We start from the raw sequence: 17,686 nt of genomic DNA, 5'->3' as shown, positions 1-17,686 counted from the left end.
ATGACAACAGGGTTACAGTCTCAAAGTCCTGAGTGCTGAAATGTGCTGAGGTAAGAATACAATGAAATGTAGCTTTTATCGTGCCAAAACGTACGATCAAAGATAAGAACTTTTTCAGTAACTTTTGAAGGTTCAAAAGATAGCGTCATATCGTAGTGCTCATATACAAGACAATATTCGTTCTACGTCATGAAGTGACCTATTGATTCCAGGAAGAGCTAAAAACTTATCAGATTTCAGCGTCATTCTTGAAAAATGAAAATGATATCATTCTAGGTTTCGCACTACAATCAATGAACATGAACTTGATTTTGGTTCTTGACAGCCGATTGATTGATGATTAGCTCAATTACATAGAGCAAACAGTGTGTATAAAACGAGCAGTAGATCAGATATCCTTCTTAGTAGCGTTTTATATTTTCCATCATCGACTATCCTAAGTGAGGCTGTTTCAACGAATAGTGTTGTTGAAAATGTTTAAATCGGTGGTGCTACTTGCCATTGTTGGCCAAGTATTAGCCCAAGAATGCGGAGTATGCCCCCCCGGGCCGTGCCATGCAGATGACAGATGTCGAGGAGCACAAGATCCCATGAATCCTGTTAAATTGCCACATGCCGATTGTGGAAAGTTTTACAAATGCAGTGGAGGTAACGCCTGTGAGATGAGTTGTCCAGCAGGACTGCACTGGAGTACAACACTCAATCGTTGTGAATGGCCTCATATTGCTTGCTGCGATAGTACAATCGAATGCCGTCCGTGTCCAGAACAATGTCCAGCTCCTACTCCGGCACCAGGTACTACGACTACTACAACGACTACTACTACAACCACTACTCCTGCTCCTACTCCTGGTCCATCTGACCCGTGTCTCCCATGTGTGACGCAGTGTTTCGATGACGCCAGATGTCCTGTTGCTGAAGACCCTATGAATCCAACGCTTCTGCCACACGAAAATGATTGCACAAGATTCTACAAGTGTTCCAACGGCCAACGCTGTCTGATGGAGTGCCGTGCTGGAGAACATTTCAGTAACAAGCTACAAAGATGTGAATGGCCCAACTATGCTTGCTGTGATCCAACCATTCCGTGTGAACCTTTCCCGGACCCAACTGACCCGTGTTGGCCAAATCCGTGCCCAGTTCCAGACTGCCGTCCGGATATTGGATGCCCAACCATAGATGATCCTATGAATCCGATTCATTTGCCAAATCCTAATAGCTGCCTATCTTTCTACAAATGTTTAAAAGGAGAAGCGTGCCTCATTTCCTGTCCAGTAGGCCAGCATTGGAGCCAAGCTTTGAAACGTTGCGAATGGCCAAACATAGCCTGCTGCGATAGTAACGTAGTGTGCTGTGCTCAATGCCTTGCCAACAGACGACAGGAGCTGGCCCGAGTTTTCGGTATTAAAATGTACGAATAATTTATTCGTTATGTTCCTTTCTGAAAGAAAATCTGCACATATTCTAATTTATATCATACACAATATTGAATGAATTATAAATGTTGTTCAAGCCGCAATCTCTGTTACTAGGCAGTGGATCATCCAACATTGGTATTTTTGCACAAGAAAGAAAGTCGACGTCCGAGTCTGTAATCCCATGGGTACCGTATCTAACAAAGCTAACTAAGCAAAAGGCTAGGACCTAGGACCTCTACTCCATGCCTGCGTTGCGCCCTCTCTTTTCACTGTTAATATTGAAATTTCAGTTCCAGCTTGTGGGCTTCGTGGCCATGTGATTAGCAGCGCCAGTAGTTGAGGCGTTTCGAAAGCTTCGGAGAGTGGGTTCGATTCCCGCTCCTGTCGGTGAAATATTTTCGCCAAACGTAAAATTCTACGACTAGCCCATTGCACATTGGAAAAAATGGTATAAAACGCGAATAAATTCAGTAACTCTGCTCGGAATGGATGGATTCGAATGAATTTTTGACACAAACTGCAAAAATTCTGTAGTTTCAGATAAGGAGGGTGTCATTCGCCGGACGTGCAGCATCGTCCGGCGAATGACACCCTCCTTATCTGAAACAACAGAATTCAATCAGTGTATTGAGCTCGTTTTACTCCGCTCTCTCTCTCTCACACGCCTTTTTGAGATAATTATCATCACTGAAGAATTACCGATTGGCGTGCAAAAAACTTATTTAACTCATATTTGTGTAATAACTTCCATAGTATGGGCAATTTGACATAGGGTTGGTCCTGCTCTTATCGATTGCGTTTCCGGGCGGAGGTAATTGTGAAAGTTCAACGAAATAGGGGATATCGGAGTTATTTGAAGATATTTCAATTTTTAAGGCCGTGTGATATGCTAAACAAGCTCCATTCAATAGGAAACGTCCATAAATTATTTACGTCACGCTTTGAAGGGGGAAGGGGGGGGGGGGGGGTCCAGCAAAAGGTGACAACCCATACAAAAATTTCAGAGGTCTCAAGCAAGCAAAGCAAAGATAACCGTACACATCGTAGTTGCTACTCCGTGATTGACCAGAACAATCGAAGTTGCACAGAGATCCAATGAATGGTACTTGGGACTAGCTACACACTCTCAATGTGCACAATTCGTGAGTTCAATATTTTCAAGTCATTAACGGCGCCGGCCACGTCCTTACGATCATCGGGAAAGGGAAGGCATCCCCTCGGGAAGGAGTATTTTTTAGTAGGGTAGGGTAAGGCGTGGATCTTGGAGCCACCTTTGGTAGGTGATATGATCCACTAGTTATATGAAAACACACGACACGGTCTTCATCCCGATTATGATTCATTTGGTCGCGATAGTAACGATCGTTAGATACATATTAAACGCGTCACCGCATAGATCGTTTACTTAACCGTGAAACCCGACTTTGCCACGAAAGTTATCGCGCGCTTCTGATTCCGCATTCAATATTCACGTACCCATCTCCCTACCGAGAAAACCGACCGACTCACGAAAATAGTCGCGAGTTTCTCACAGTATTGAACTTAGAGTATACGGTGAATATACTTTCAAGCTTAGATAGCTTTTTCGAGTGATCGACAGCCGTTGAGGTAATTAAGCCAATTATTTTTTATTTGCTCAATGATTTAGGTGAACTGCAATTATTTTCTTCTAACATTTTTTTTGCTTCAATATTAGGCCAGCACCACAACTACAAGATTTATTTGCAGATATTACAGACTACAGAAGTCCTCATGAAAAAGCATTGGCGAAATTACCCCAACTCCTTCTAGGATGTAAAGAAAAAGAAATCGGAATGATCTCACCCAATTCCATGTCGTCGAATGACCGCATCCAGTCCTTGACTTCTTAAATTTTCTGCAATACTATTGGCTACCAAGTGTGCATCCGTTTTTATCACTTCACGAGGAAGGACAATGTGCACCTGCCCCAAACAAGCGTCATTTTTCGTTTTTTCCGCTGAACAATGCCACCCGGTCGAGATCCCCATCGCAACTGCCCCAAACACGCGTCATTTTTTACTTTCTTCCTTTGAACAATGTAACGCGATCGAGATCCCCATCGCAACTGCCCCAAACACGTGGCTTTTTTCACTTTTTTTTCGAACAATGCAACGCGACCGAGATCCCCATCGCAACTGCCCCAAACACGCGGCTTTTACACTTTTTCACGCGTCATTTTTCACTTTTTCCTTCGAACAATGCCATTTGATCGAGATCCCCATCGCAACTGCCCCAAACACGCGGCTTTTTCACTTTTTCCTACGATATCGTCGATATCGATATTAATCTAACAACACCTTCAGTTTACAAAATACTCTCAGAAAAATAATTGTACTCCTGCAATCACAATACTCCGACAGACAATTCTACTTTTTTCCCGAGTAGTCACCGAGCAACGAGAAGTGAAACGAAGATCTGAAACAAACTACAAATTTAGTTTGTTTGCCCAGATTTCAAACTGGCTTGTTTGTTGTTTCGCCTCCAACCAAAGTTAGTTTGATCCAACCGCCTCGGCGGTAAATCAAACCAAAATTTTAGTTTGAAAGCCGAATGAAACCAATCCAGATTTTAGTAAAAACAAACTGAGAGTTTGGTAGATATAACAAAGTAGTTAGTCGAATTCAACCGATTCGATTGTTGTTTTATCGTAGCATGCGGTAGTAAAAACAAATAATTTACAAGTTTGTTTCAAACTGAAATTATTGGTTCGAAACAACAAAAGTTTATTTTGAAACAACTGTTTTCTTGGCGTGCAATTCAACACACGTGTTTGTTGATTCAAACGACATTGATTTTGCTCCGTGGAACAATGAAACGCGACCGAGATCCCCATCGGAACTGCCCAAAAACACGTGGCTTTTTCATTTTTTCCTAGGAACAATGCCACCCGATCGAGATCCCCATCGCAAATGCCCCAAACACGCGGCTTTTTCACTTTTTCCTACGATAAATGCCACCCGATCGAGATCCCCATCGCAATTACCCAAAAACACGCGGCTTTTTCACTTTTTCCCACGAACAATGTCACCCGATCGAGATTGATTGATTTGTCTTTATTTAAGAGACTTTCATGCGATCGAGATCCCCATCACAACTGCCCAAAAACACGTGGCCTTTTCACTTTTTCCTACAAACAATCCATACAAAAATTTCAGAGGTCTCATACAAAAAATTTGACATAGGGGAGAGGGGAGGTTGAAAATGGGCAATTTTTACGGGACGTAATTTATGGACGCTCACATACTACGGAAGTTCTCCCCGTAACGTGGGTAGATCACCTTAGAATGGTGCGTTGCGGTGTAAGATCTACCAAATCAAATTTTGATCTTGATATTTACCGTATTTATAAATATTCCAAGATCAAAGTTTGATTCACTTTTTTGTGTTTTGTAGTTTATTTTGTTTTAGTGCACTACTAATTAATATTTTATTTCAGCAGGATTCAGGTAAATTTATCGTATGCTATAAATCATATTATAAAAATATGTAACTGTGGCGAGCGTATCACTAATATGTAGCTTATTTAACGTACAATGTTAATATTATATTACATTTCAGATTACCAACCGAAGAAGCTAGTAATCCAACCAAGATGACGAGGACACAGGATGAATTGGGCAAACAACTGATTCGAAGCAGTCTAACAATGGTGTGCCTGAACGTTGACCAAGCGTATCCTTTGGAGTTTACCCTTCCACTAACAACAACCTAACAATCCCGTGACACCTAGGCCTGAGAGATCGTAGAGTTGTCTACATTTTTCATAGGTGTCCAAAACTAACCATCCTTTCCCATTCCTCAGCAGTCGCAAGGACGTGGCCAGGACAGTGCTCGACCATTGGAGGATTGCGTCAGTCTTGTCTAAGAGTCAGAGATTAGTCCCACATTTTTGTGCTTTGGTTCGGACGGGAAGGAGGCAACCCTCATAACAGCGGTCTAGGTGTTGCGAAGAGATATTTCGGAGGTCTCGAAGCAGAAACTCGTTGTTTCGAGTATGTTCAGCTCAAGCTGTAAGTAATGTTTTTATTAGTTGGATATTATTAGCTCCCTAATCTTATGACTTACATTTTAGTCTCCTATATAGTTCACTCACAATCAATTCGCACAGAGAAATTCAAACTGTATTTCGAATACTACAAATAAAGACATGATTGAAATAAAATCTACACTCTATTATACTCTAATAAGGCTACCTTGATAATTCACAATAATCCACTATTTAGCAAAACAAGATTTTCCAATTCACGATTACTTATTACTTTGACTTCAATTTCGTTTGTCATCGTTGACCCTCATTCATGACAGTACCGACCATCGACCGTCGTTCGTGACAGTTCGTTGGGTCTAGGTAGTGGCTCACATTGGCTCGCTACAGGGTGTTCCATACGAGGAGCTGTTGCGGCTAACATCCTCCCCCCCGTATCGCCTTAACTTCCGGTTCAGCGTCACCAGATCCCAACACGTCCAGCACAGCCAACTTGGTAGCGGGCCTCTTCAAAACTCCTCCTATAGTATTTATCTCCGCTTGACGTGTCACGCCATCTTTACCCGGAATCGTTCGGATGACTCGTCCACGTATCCATCTGTTCCTGACATTTTCATCGACTACGAGCACCAAATCTCCTACCTGGATCGGTCGTACATCCTTGAACCATTTCGTGCGGCGAATAATGATCGGAAGATACTCTACCACCCATCGTCGCCAGAAGTTGTCCAACGTGTGCTTGACCATGTTCCAGCTACTTCTTAACGCCGTCCCTAAATCCGTTGGATACTTCACCGGTTCGCGCACACCATTTGAGTTTAACAACAAAAAGTGGTTCGGGGTCAACGATTCCTGGTCCGCCGTTTCCAAAGGGATGAACGTTAACGGTCGAGAGTTGACCATACTTTCTGCCTCGGCAAGCACCGTCGCAAACGATTCGTCATCCAGTTTTCGCTCTATAGGAACCGCTTGTAGTGCCGATTTTACCGATCGAACCATACGTTCCCAGCAGCCCCCCATGTGAGGAGCAGCAGGGGGGTTGAACCGCCACTGAGTGTGGCTATTTGTAAAGGTACTTCCCAAATCGGTGTGGATCTTCTTGATTTCGTCTTGTAGTTCCCGACTTGCTCCTACAAAATTGGTCCCATTGTCGGAGTAGATTTCAAGCGGGGAACCTCTCCGGGCTATGAACCTTCTGATGGCCTTCTTACACGCATCGGTGGACAAACTAGCAACTACCTCTAGATGAATTGCCCTGATCGAAAGGCAGGTAAAAAGGCATACCCATCGTTTGGCTACGCTCCGCCCGACTTTCACCAAATATGGACCAAAAAGATCGACGCCTACAAAGGTGAAAGGGCGAACACCTGGTTCCAACCGTACAGCTGGAAGCGGTCCCATTTTTGGAGCCACAGGCATGACTCTGTGTATGCGGCACCACATGCAGCGTTTCCTCGTTAAACGTATTTCCACTCGAAGGCGTGGCACGTGGAACTTCTGACGTACCTCGTTGACGATGGTTTCATCATTGGCATGACCATATTTCCGATGAAAGAAATCCAGCAGCAACTCGGTGACCCGATGATTTCTTGGCAGAATGATGGGAAACTTAGCATCAAAGGTCAGTACATGAGCTTCTGCGCCCCTATTGCCTACTCGCAGCACTCCGAAGTCATCAGCGAATGGTGAAAGTTTCGCAAGACAACTGGTCGATCCCACTGACTTCTGGCTTCCCCGGCAACGTTCCAAGTTTTGCTTGAGGGTTGCGACTTCGTCCGGAAACGCATCCGCCTGCGCTAGCATCCATAACGTCCTTTCCGCTTTCTGAATTTCCGCACTAGTCAGCCCCATAACATCAGCAGGTTTTTCCTTCCTTTTCGCTGACCGTAGACTATCCACGAAGTGATGAACATACGCCACTGAGCGCAGCATTCTGTCGAACCGCGAAAACCTTTCAGTATTCACCAATGGTTGTCTAACTAGGTGGCTGCACACATACGCTTCCCGTAGCTCCTTATCACTTTCATCGATACCTTCATCCGGAATCTTCAACCAATGTTCTTCGCTGTTGTAGAGAAATTCTGGTCCCTGGAACCAGCGACTGTCTATGTTGTATGAAGGTCCTTTGCCCCACTTCGTTGCTTCATCCGCCACGTTGATTTTCGTTGAAATCCATCGCCATTCTTCTAGACATGAAAGGTTCAATATCTCGTCGACCCTGAAGGCGACAAACTGGCGGTATCGTCGTGTATCCGACTTGATCCACGAACAAACTGTAGATGAATCACTCCAGAAGTAAGTTTTCTGGACCTTCAGCGAATGGTTGTCCTCGATAGTTTTCCGCAACCGAGCTCCTAGCAACGCCGCCATTAATTCCAGTCGAGGAATAGAAAGTCCTCGAAGCGGCGCGACCTTCGTCTTCGAAGCAACAAGTGTTACCCTGATCTGGCCTCGATCAATGATTCGAAAGTATGCTACTGCTGCGAAGGCTTGAGCGCTTGCATCGACGAACACGTGTAGCTCTATGGTTTCAAGGCTTTTCGGCTCATACCCCGGGAAATAGCACCGAGGTATACGCAATTCACCCAGCTTCTTCAGTACAGCTATCCACTGCGACCAAGTTGCAGCAAGTTCGTTTGGAATTCGGCTGTCCCAATCGGTCTCGGTTCGCCAGACTTCTTGTATTAGAATCTTTCCTTGGATTACAAACGATGCCACCAGTCCTAAGGGATCATATATACTCATGACCAGTCGCAGCATTTCTCTTTTCGTAGGAGCTTGATCACTTTCTAGCAGGCTTCGTACTTTATCACAAGATTGCAGCGAAAATAAAAAGACGTCATCTTCTTGTAACCAGGCCATGCCCAACACTCGCTCGAATCCTTCCTTCTCCGGTAACATGTCCTTCGGCGGTTTCCGGTCTACTTCTCCAAGCTTCTCTAACACGTTCTTGTCACTTGACATCCAATTCCGAATGTAGAATCCAGCCCGCTCGTGCACCTCGATCACTTCTCTCGCTACTTCACACGCTTCTTCCGCAGTGTCGAAACTATCTACGTAGTCGTCCACGTAGTGCCTTTTGATGACTGCCGCAGCTCCACGGGGTAGCTCATGTTCTTGCTCTTGCGCGTTCACATTTTTTATGTATTGCGAATGAGCTGGTGAGCAAGCCGCACCAAAAATTGCCACGTCAGAAACCATGATTTTCATCGGAAGTTCAGGGGAATCCCGGTACGGAAACAACAAAGCGCTACGATCTTGCTGACGAATTGCGATTTGCAGAAACATCTCCTTGATATCAGCAGAAACGGACAACAACGGCGTAAGAAGATCGGGTCCCTTCAATAACATCGAGTTCAATGAAACGCCGTCAACCTTCGCTGCCGCATCCCAGATGACTCTAATCTTCCCTGGCTTCTTCTCATTCAAGACAACTCCAATCGGTAAAAACCATGTGCGCCGGAGGTCGAATCCTTCAACTTCTTCCGCTGTCGCTACGTGGATATACCCCTTGCTTATAAAATCCGCAATTTGCTGTCGAACGCTTTCATACAACTCCGGTTTCTTGGTTAAACGTTTTTCCAGGCACCTGAATCGATGTTCTGCCATCGGCCAACTGTTCGGCATCTCCACGTAGTCATGTTTCCACAACAGTCCCGTCTCGAACTTCTCGCCGCTCAATCGTCGTGTTGTGGATTTTAGGATTTCCAGTGCCCGTTGTTCTTCTGCTCCTTTCACAGCTGGTACAACCGCTATTCCCATGCTCTCGATGTCGAAGAAACGGCGAACGAACTCGTGCAGATCAACGACCGTTGGCTCCGCGATGTGCAACTGGCAATGCATCGAATTCATTTGAGGTTTCCGCAAACTGCCGCATACTGCCCATCCAATTCTTGTCTTCGTAGCTATAGGCTCGTTCAGTTTTCCCTCTCGCAGTTTCAGAGTTGCTAGGAGATGAGAGTTGCTCTGACCAATCAGGATTCCAGGTACCGCGGATTTGAAGCTCTTCACCGGTAGTTTATTGAGGTGCGCGTACCTTGCTGCCAGCTCTGAATAGTCCATCGTCTGTGTCGGTAGGCCAAGATTATCTACGGTGTACACATCGGATAATTTGTATCGCTTGCTTCCGCCGGCTTCGCATATTTCCATCTCAACTACTTCCGCACCCGTAATCGTCTTGTTGATGCCCCCGGTCCATTCGATGTGCAACGTTTCCATCTCTCCATTGACCCCAAGAGCGTCTGTTATCGATCGTTCAATGAGCGTAACCGATGATCCATCGTCGAGGAACGCGAACGTGTTGACCCGACCAGATTTCCCAAACAAGGTAACCGGAAGAATACGGAAGAGCGTCGAGGAGGATAGTTGACGATGAACTGTTACAACAGCATTCGTAGCCTTCGTCTCCGATGGCGGCTCAAAATGAAGCAGCCGGTGATGTCGCTTAGGGCAGTCGTTGATTCCACAGAGTTCACCTCTGCATGGCCAACGAGCATGAGATGTTAGGCAACGAGCACAAAGTTTATGCACTTTCACTGCCTTCCATCTGCCATCCAAATCCAGTCGCTTGAAGGAAGAGCAGTTCTCGATTTGGTGGTTCTCAGCGTTGCATACTGGGCACAATTTACCACTGCTCTTGCTGATCTCCCTCTCAATCTGCTTTCCACTGCTCGTTGCAGCTTTCTCTGTTTCTTCTCGTCGGCTGCCTTTCGGTTGGTTCGCTGAGACGTGTGCGTTCACGAAGGAGCGCTCCTTCTGCCGACTTCGTTCGTCCTTCACTGCTTTCTGCGGGATGCTGACAAGCGGAGTAACACCGCTCGCCGCCGAGGAAATTTTCGCCATGTATTCGCTGAAGACATTCAAATCTACCACCGGAACTTGCTCCTGATAGAGAGCCCAACTGAACTTCACCGTCGCCGGTAGCTTGTCAACCAGCTCTTGAAGAAGGATCGGGTTTGCCAAATGTCTTTCTAAACCAACCGCCTTCAAGTGCCCGCAGAGGTTCTGGACCACTAGACCGAAGCTAACAAGAGTCTCCAACCGGTCTGGTTTTGGTGGAGGTGTTGCGCGAACCTTGGCGATCATGTTGTTGACGATCTGTTCCGGGCGCCCATACAGTTGCTGAAGGGTGGACACAACCTGGGGCACGGTAGAAGGGTGGAGTAGGAAGCTACTGACGGAATCCTTCGCACTTCCCTTCAGACTTCGTTGTAGGCGGAGAAGATTCTCGGAATTGGTATACCCGCAAGTGTCCGTGGAATGCCGGTAGCTGCTAATGAACAGCGGCCAATCGATCGGATCACCAGAGAAAATGGGAAGCTCTTTAGTCACCACCTGCCTTGCCGCTAATTGTTGCGACGATGGTCCAAGCTGATCACCTGGAAAAGACGATCGCAATGCCTGAGAATACGTGTGCGGATGGATAGTTGGTGCGGAAGTATAGAGATTCGAAGCGAAGGGAACTGAAGGTGGATTGTTCGTTTCCCAACCAGAGGATCCATGGTGCGCCATTGAATTCCGCTGACTGTTGGATAATTCAACGTCGACCGCTATAGGTGGTGGAGGAGGAGGAAAAGGGGAACCATCTACATCGCAAAGATTGAAATCACCTCTGTGAGACGTATCCAAGGGCTCAACCCACGACACCGGAGGAGGAGGCAACGGAGAAGAACAATGATCGTTTGTCGCGCGATCTTTCTCTCGATTTATAATCTCTTGTACCTCATCATGTAGATCCCAATATTCCTTCTCTGCTACATTCCGCAGACGAATGGCTTCGTACTCTCGCTGACGTCCCGCTTCGATTTGGGACTGCAGTTGCAGTTCTGTCTCACGCAGACACTGCAATTCGCTCTCCAGTTCCACCATTTGAAGTCGAAGCGCTTCACATTCCTTGGTTCGTTCGATGAGCTGGCCGCGCAAATCTTCCTCCGAAAGGCGCGCCTGCTTCCGCTCTTCGTTCAGCCGTTTCTCCTGGTCTTCAATTTGTGACTTCATATCCGCTCGTTCACGATCCCACTGTCTGAGTTGACAACGCAAATTATCCTCTGATTGCCGCACTAGCTTCAGCTCGTTGGAATGTTGCAACTGAAGGCTTTTGATCTGGTGCACCAGCTCGACTTCCCTTTTCCTTCTCATGTCAACGTCCACTCGATGTTTCGCCACAAGCTCCTGGATCACTCGGTGTTCCGCTTCCATTTGTTGTGCATTCTGCCTTCGAAGCTCGCCGGTTTCGGCACTCCAGCGTTTGTAGCAGTGGGCCCCGAAACGATTTATTTTCGGGATTGCGCCAGCTGGTGCTACTTCTTCGACCTTCAATAGATCGGTATAGGGTTGCAGGTCAACTAACGGCAAATCGGACGACTGTTCATCTCGATTATCCGCATCCGCCCCGACTGCACCTTCGAGAGAATCCTCTGATTCGTCTCCAATCGTGATGCTCCCCAATGTGCGAGGGATCGACTTCACCTCTGATCCGGCACACGGTCGGTTTTCCCCGATGACCTGAGAAACTTTGGATGCTGTAGCCTTCAGTGGTGTTGAAGAGTGTTGTACAACCTGCGGATTGGCTGCCGGTGCGTCGTCTGGTAGGTCCGAAATCGTAGCGATCGACGTAATTGTATTTTCTACGCCAACCTGACCGGAGCTTTTGGCTGCTTCGGTCTGCCTGATCCAGTCTACCGTGCGTTGCACACTTCTCTGGCTACTCTGTACGCTCCGCACACTCCCTTCTTCTCCATCCTGCTGGCTCAACAACTCATGCTTGCGAGCGATGAATTGTTTCTCGCGATCCAACTTTTCTCGAAGTTCCCGTTCCTGCAGAGCTCGCTCCATTTCGATTCTCTGCCGACTCAAATCTTCCATGAGCCTTTTCTCCTCTTCCAAGCGCTTCAATTCCCGATCGATTCTTGCCCGGCGTGCACTAGACGAGCTCAAAATCCCACTCATAATACTCGGTGTCTGCTCCGGTACAAGGGAATCACCACTAGGAACGCATTTGGTACATACAAACTTCGTCGTACGTACCGTTGTCGTGCTAACGTTAGCACATGAAAAGTGGTACCACAGAGCACACTTCTGACACTGTACCATGTACTTTTCCGAGTTATTCGGCCGATCACAACCGACACAGCCACGTAACTCACCTCCGTCACTATCTATTACCGAAGGAACGAATAAATCCTCCGACGACTGCTGCGACAACTCATCTTCGTCACCCGGTGGAGTGGGGTTAGCATTCTCCTGCTGGATTGCCCTGGTCCGTGACCGAGTCTGTCGCACGTTAGACTGGAGGTCCATCTTTCTCGTGGTAAAATCTTGAGATTCTGTTGCGAAGAGATATTTCGGAGGTCTCGAAGCAGAAACTCGTTGTTTCGAGTATGTTCAGCTCAAGCTGTAAGTAATGTTTTTATTAGTTGGATATTATTAGCTCCCTAATCTTATGACTTACATTTTAGTCTCCTATATAGTTCACTCACAATCAATTCGCACAGAGAAATTCAAACTGTATTTCGAATACTACAAATAAAGACATGATTGAAATAAAATCTACACTCTATTATACTCTAATAAGGCTACCTTGATAATTCACAATAATCCACTATTTAGCAAAACAAGATTTTCCAATTCACGATTACTTATTACTTTGACTTCAATTTCGTTTGTCATCGTCGACCCTCATTCATGACAGTACCGACCATCGACCGTCGTTCGTGACAGTTCGTTGGGTCTAGGTAGTGGCTCACATTGGCTCGCTACAGGGTGTTCCATACGAGGAGCTGTTGCGGCTAACACTAGGACTGTACCACCTACGAATTTGTGCGACTCGCTTAATGCTAATGCTAATGCTAATGCTCACATACTACGGAAGTTTTTACACAAACACGAATTAAATAAATCATTTATTTTGCACTCTATAGATTTTTCCAAAAAGGTGAAAAAGAGAAAATGGGGTACATATATTCAATTCAATTTATTTATTCGATTTCAACTTAAACAATAGTGTAAAATTATACAATTACATTTGCAGAGATTTGGTTCACCCGCTACACTGATTTCCAGCATCGTGCGGTGAATGACACCCTCCTTATCTGAAGCTGAGATTTTTGCAGTTTCTGTCAGAGATTCATTCGAATCCATTCACTCCAAGCAGAGGTATTGAATATGGTCGCGTTTTATACCTATTTTTTCCCATTGCGAATTGGATGTTGGGGTGCCTAATACCAGGCAAACGGTTGGTGAAACCTCGAGTGGCTAACGATCAACTTGCTACGATAGCTGCACTGTTTGTCACAAGTGATCAAACATAGCACAAGTCTCAGCGAGTTGATCGATCGTGTAGCCCAGGGCTGCCCAACGTACGGCCCGTGGCATGAATTACGAAAAATAATGACCTTTGGCCCATCGAACAATAATTCTCAATAGATTAATTTGTCAAATAAAAAAAAACAGTATGATAAGAATTGAATTAGAAAATTATTCTAAAAGATTTCATAAGCTCTATAAATATGTTGAACCCAATTTTGGGTTTCTTCCAGATTTCAAGAGAAGCATTGAGTTTTTTACGAGTTTTGTAGAGTTATTGCTGTTATTATAGAAAAATAGCTAGTCCTGACATTCGATTAAATCTAGAAATAAAAGGTTACATTAATTAACATTATTCAGCCTTCTTTTACAGCCGCAAGAGATCACCCACATTCAAACTAGTTCTATTAACTCTCACTATGCCTCTATGGCCGTGTAGCTGCCGGCTTAGAATAGCACTACGGACGGATCACCTGTTCCGGGGGTAAAAGTCCATTCAAATCCGTTCATTGTACGAGCTTCCATTCCAATGCAATGACCTTGACCACTAACCAAAGTAATCCGACGAACAGAGCCAAGCCAAGCCAAACGTGTGTGCTCGATCGCTTCTCGTCTACTACTGAGTAGGATGAAATAGGGAGCACCCTGCCCGTGGCTAAAACGCCTTAAAAGGACATTTCGGAAGAAATCTTCACAAAGGTCTTTTTTTTATAACAGTATATTGTTGGTAGTTTATTTGAATCTTTCGATTTTTTTAAATTTTCGATGATAACGCTTCAAGATATTAACATCTAAAGCGTCAGGCAGATATTTTAAACTTCGCTTCAATAGTAGATAGTAGCAATTTTGAAATGGTAGTACCTATTGTGTAATAATTAATCCAACACATAATCCATAGCAATATTGACTTACCCTACTGAGTATATTGCGTGAAATCATCGCCACGGGTGGTTGAAGTCGTGCTGAGATCCTGAGCTGATCCAATACTTCCGCCAGCACTTCGAGTTCCTCCACCGGCGCCGGATTGTTCCTGCAATTGATCCGAGTGGTTGGCCGCTTTGGCCCGAATGTTCTTTATCTTACGCAATCGTTCCAGCCAATTGGATGCGTAGGGGTTTTGGTTTTTAATCTTCAACGATTGCGACACTAGAGAGGCCAGCTAAAAAGGATTATACAAAAGGTCTGAAATGCTTCCACAGATGTTGAATAGGAATGTAAAGGTAACTCACATTAGCATGTAGCGCCATTTGACGAGCCAATAGTGGTGCGCTTGAATCTGAAACAATTTTCGGCTTACTGCACACGTGCTGGGCTATTTCGTCTCGGGCGAGCACGAATACCCGGTTGCTCTCAAGCTCCATTGGCTCGATGACCACGCAAGCATACGCGAATTGACCCTGTTAAAGCATTGAAATTACATATTACCATTACATATTAAATATTACCATTCATATTGGAGGAAACCTGTTGTATGGCAAAAATATTTGACTAATATAGAAAAATTTTCATATTCACATGTTTTGAACATCCACAATACCAATAGTCTTAAAAAATTTGATAGTGACCAATAAATTACATGCAAAACATGTTTTCTATTCAGCGCACCGACTAGTGTGGCGTTTTTTTAGTGTGCGAATAATCGTTAAAAATTAAATCGCACATAGGTTTGAAGAAGTATTAGGATGGGGCGGGGCAAGATGGGTCGCGGGGCAAGATGGGTCAGTGCCATTTTCAGGCGCATTACTCATGTTTTGATTATGTTAATAATTTTGTTAGATGACCAGCATGAATATACAAAAGTTTGGGGCATTGATTGAAAAAATATTCACTCTCATTGGAAATAAAAAATAAAATGGTTTTTTGCCATTTTTCTTATGCGATACATTCCATATATTCTCCATATAAACGGCCGCGGGGCAAGATGGGTCACCTTCAATTTTGAACGTATTTTTGGAGCATTCAAAAGTTATTTATTTTTTATTACAAGACTATCTCATAAATGACTTCAATCAAGCGGAATGAACGCTCAAAATTATAACATAAAATTATGATAATTTTTTAGTAAAAACATCGATTTTCAAGTCGCCTCAGGACCACTCAAATCGTAAAGTTTTTTATACTCCAAATAAATTTATAAAATGTTTACCAGTAGCTCTTGCTTACTCAGTATGGATATGGAGCATATATGAATGCGGAACAAATATTATATTTTGACGTTTTTCGTTGAGAAAATGTGAATTACTTATAAGGTGACCCATCTTGCCCCGCACTTTTTTCACGGCGCAAAATCGATCACTTTTTAAAACTGCTTGTTTAACATCATATTTAGTATTTAATGAACTTTTCATCGACTTTTAGCATAGCTAACTAATCGAAAGGATAATGCGCCTTATGACCTACTCTAAATTCCTCAAATAGCACCACTCACCTTGATGGTTTTCAAGTTGTACTCTTCTCCGCTTTCATTGTAAACGATAGTTACAAAGTCATTTCCAATATGCTTCTTCTTCTCGTTACAGTTGGGATCGTGTTTATGGTTTGGCATCAGCGTCGCCACGTGGAAAGTTACCTGCACAATGTCGTCTTGCCAAATGTAGGTGAAGTTGCCGTCCTTGCCGTTGGATTCCAAATCGATGAAGAAGTTGTTCTCTTTAGCCTCTTTGATTGCAACCAAGGTTCCAAGCTTTTTCAAAAATTTCGCATACCGCAAGCTACCGTAGCGATTCTTGAGGATTTCGGTTTCACTTCCGGCCTGTCCCGGGCCAACATAGAGAACACCGATCTTGTGCTTTTCGAACGGTGCGATCAGATCGAGCAAGGTGATGGCCCTATCGCTAGCTTCTTTGTCCATGAGAACAGGTTTTTCGCATGTTCCGAATTGTCCACTGTGATAAAGTTGCAGGAAAACAAAGCTCGGGCTGATTACGGAACGCGAAGCAGCTCCTGCTCCGGATTGTTCGTTACGCAATCTTGCATTGGCGAGACTGCTGCGGCTGAATTTGAGGCTGTCTCGGCTGTAATGCTCTCGCACGACAGAAATTGTTTTGGACCGTCCTCTGGGTAAGTCGTTTTCGTTGGAATGCATTCCATGACTCATTCCACCGGCAGCCATAGCCGGGAACGATGGAGAGGCGGTGCCTGAATTGGACAACTTTCCGTTGATAGGATTGCGCGCCAGCAGCCTTGGAGAAAGGGGAGCAGGAGATTGCGGTGGTTTTGTAGTGACTTTCTCCATCGGGAGCTTCAAATTCAGCGATGAAGAAGATAACGTTTGAGTTATTGGTGTCATCATAGTCGAAGAGGCAATGGTTTCAGTCGATGAACTGGTTGCATCAGATTTAACAGCAAAAGCTTCATCCGCTGAATGTTGCTTCCGAGGTACAACGTTGGCAGATGCTTCCGGTCCGGCAGATTCTGGAAGGGACGCAGAAGGATGCAATGTGGCTCCCGGCGCATGGAAATCACCTTGGTGTTTAACATTTCCTGATGCACGGACAGTTACATTGTCACTAATTTCACTATGAGCAGCGTTTCGTGGAACACTGGGAGGAGTAGATCCAGCAATTTCTTCTGGAATCGCTTCGCAACTGACGCCTTTGCTGTAGTTCTTTTTCTTTTGCTGAACGTCACCTTCCAACAAACTGTCATGGCCCTCGGTCGGTATTCCGGTGGGTCCTTCTTTGCTAATTTTACTTAAAAACTGACTTTTCCAATTTGAACTCATTTCGGGACTAGAATTAACTCTGCGTACAGGATTTCTAGAGCGTCCCTCAGGGTCATCAAAAGCAACATCCGGATTCTCGTCATCATCTCTTATATCAACAACAAGGTTTGGATCATCGTTTTCATCGCCGGTTTTGGTTTTCTTGATAGGCCGAGGAATGTCAATGGGACCAGTGGCACCATCTCTTCCGGACGTCAATACATCCTCGAAACCATCTTCATCACCAGCATCACT

General features: G+C 44.9%; 2 protein-coding genes across 2 annotated transcripts; one reads left to right on the top strand and one right to left on the bottom strand.

The window, feature by feature from the left end:
• Window positions 1-397: 397 nt before the first annotated feature.
• On the top strand, window positions 398-1,548 carry LOC109403440 (balbiani ring protein 3). Its single transcript, XM_019676260.3, has one exon. It carries the CDS (start codon window positions 474-476, stop codon window positions 1,419-1,421), a length of 948 nt encoding a protein of 315 aa, XP_019531805.2. The 5' UTR covers window positions 398-473; the 3' UTR covers window positions 1,422-1,548.
• A 12,882-nt stretch (window positions 1,549-14,430) lies between these two features.
• LOC134292070 (uncharacterized) lies at window positions 14,431-17,686 on the bottom strand (the record flags this gene model as incomplete). Its single annotated transcript, XM_062860792.1, is given in 3 exon segments — window positions 14,431-14,887; window positions 14,958-15,125; window positions 16,157-17,686. Coding segments are annotated over 3 exon segments (1,944 nt in total), but the record flags the coding sequence as incomplete, so codon positions are not given.

This window comes from Aedes albopictus, chromosome 3 (genome assembly GCF_035046485.1).
Source record: "Aedes albopictus strain Foshan chromosome 3, AalbF5, whole genome shotgun sequence".
Taxonomy (NCBI): Eukaryota; Metazoa; Arthropoda; class Insecta; order Diptera; family Culicidae; genus Aedes; species Aedes albopictus.
This window is presented reverse-complemented; position numbering and strand designations above follow the sequence as displayed.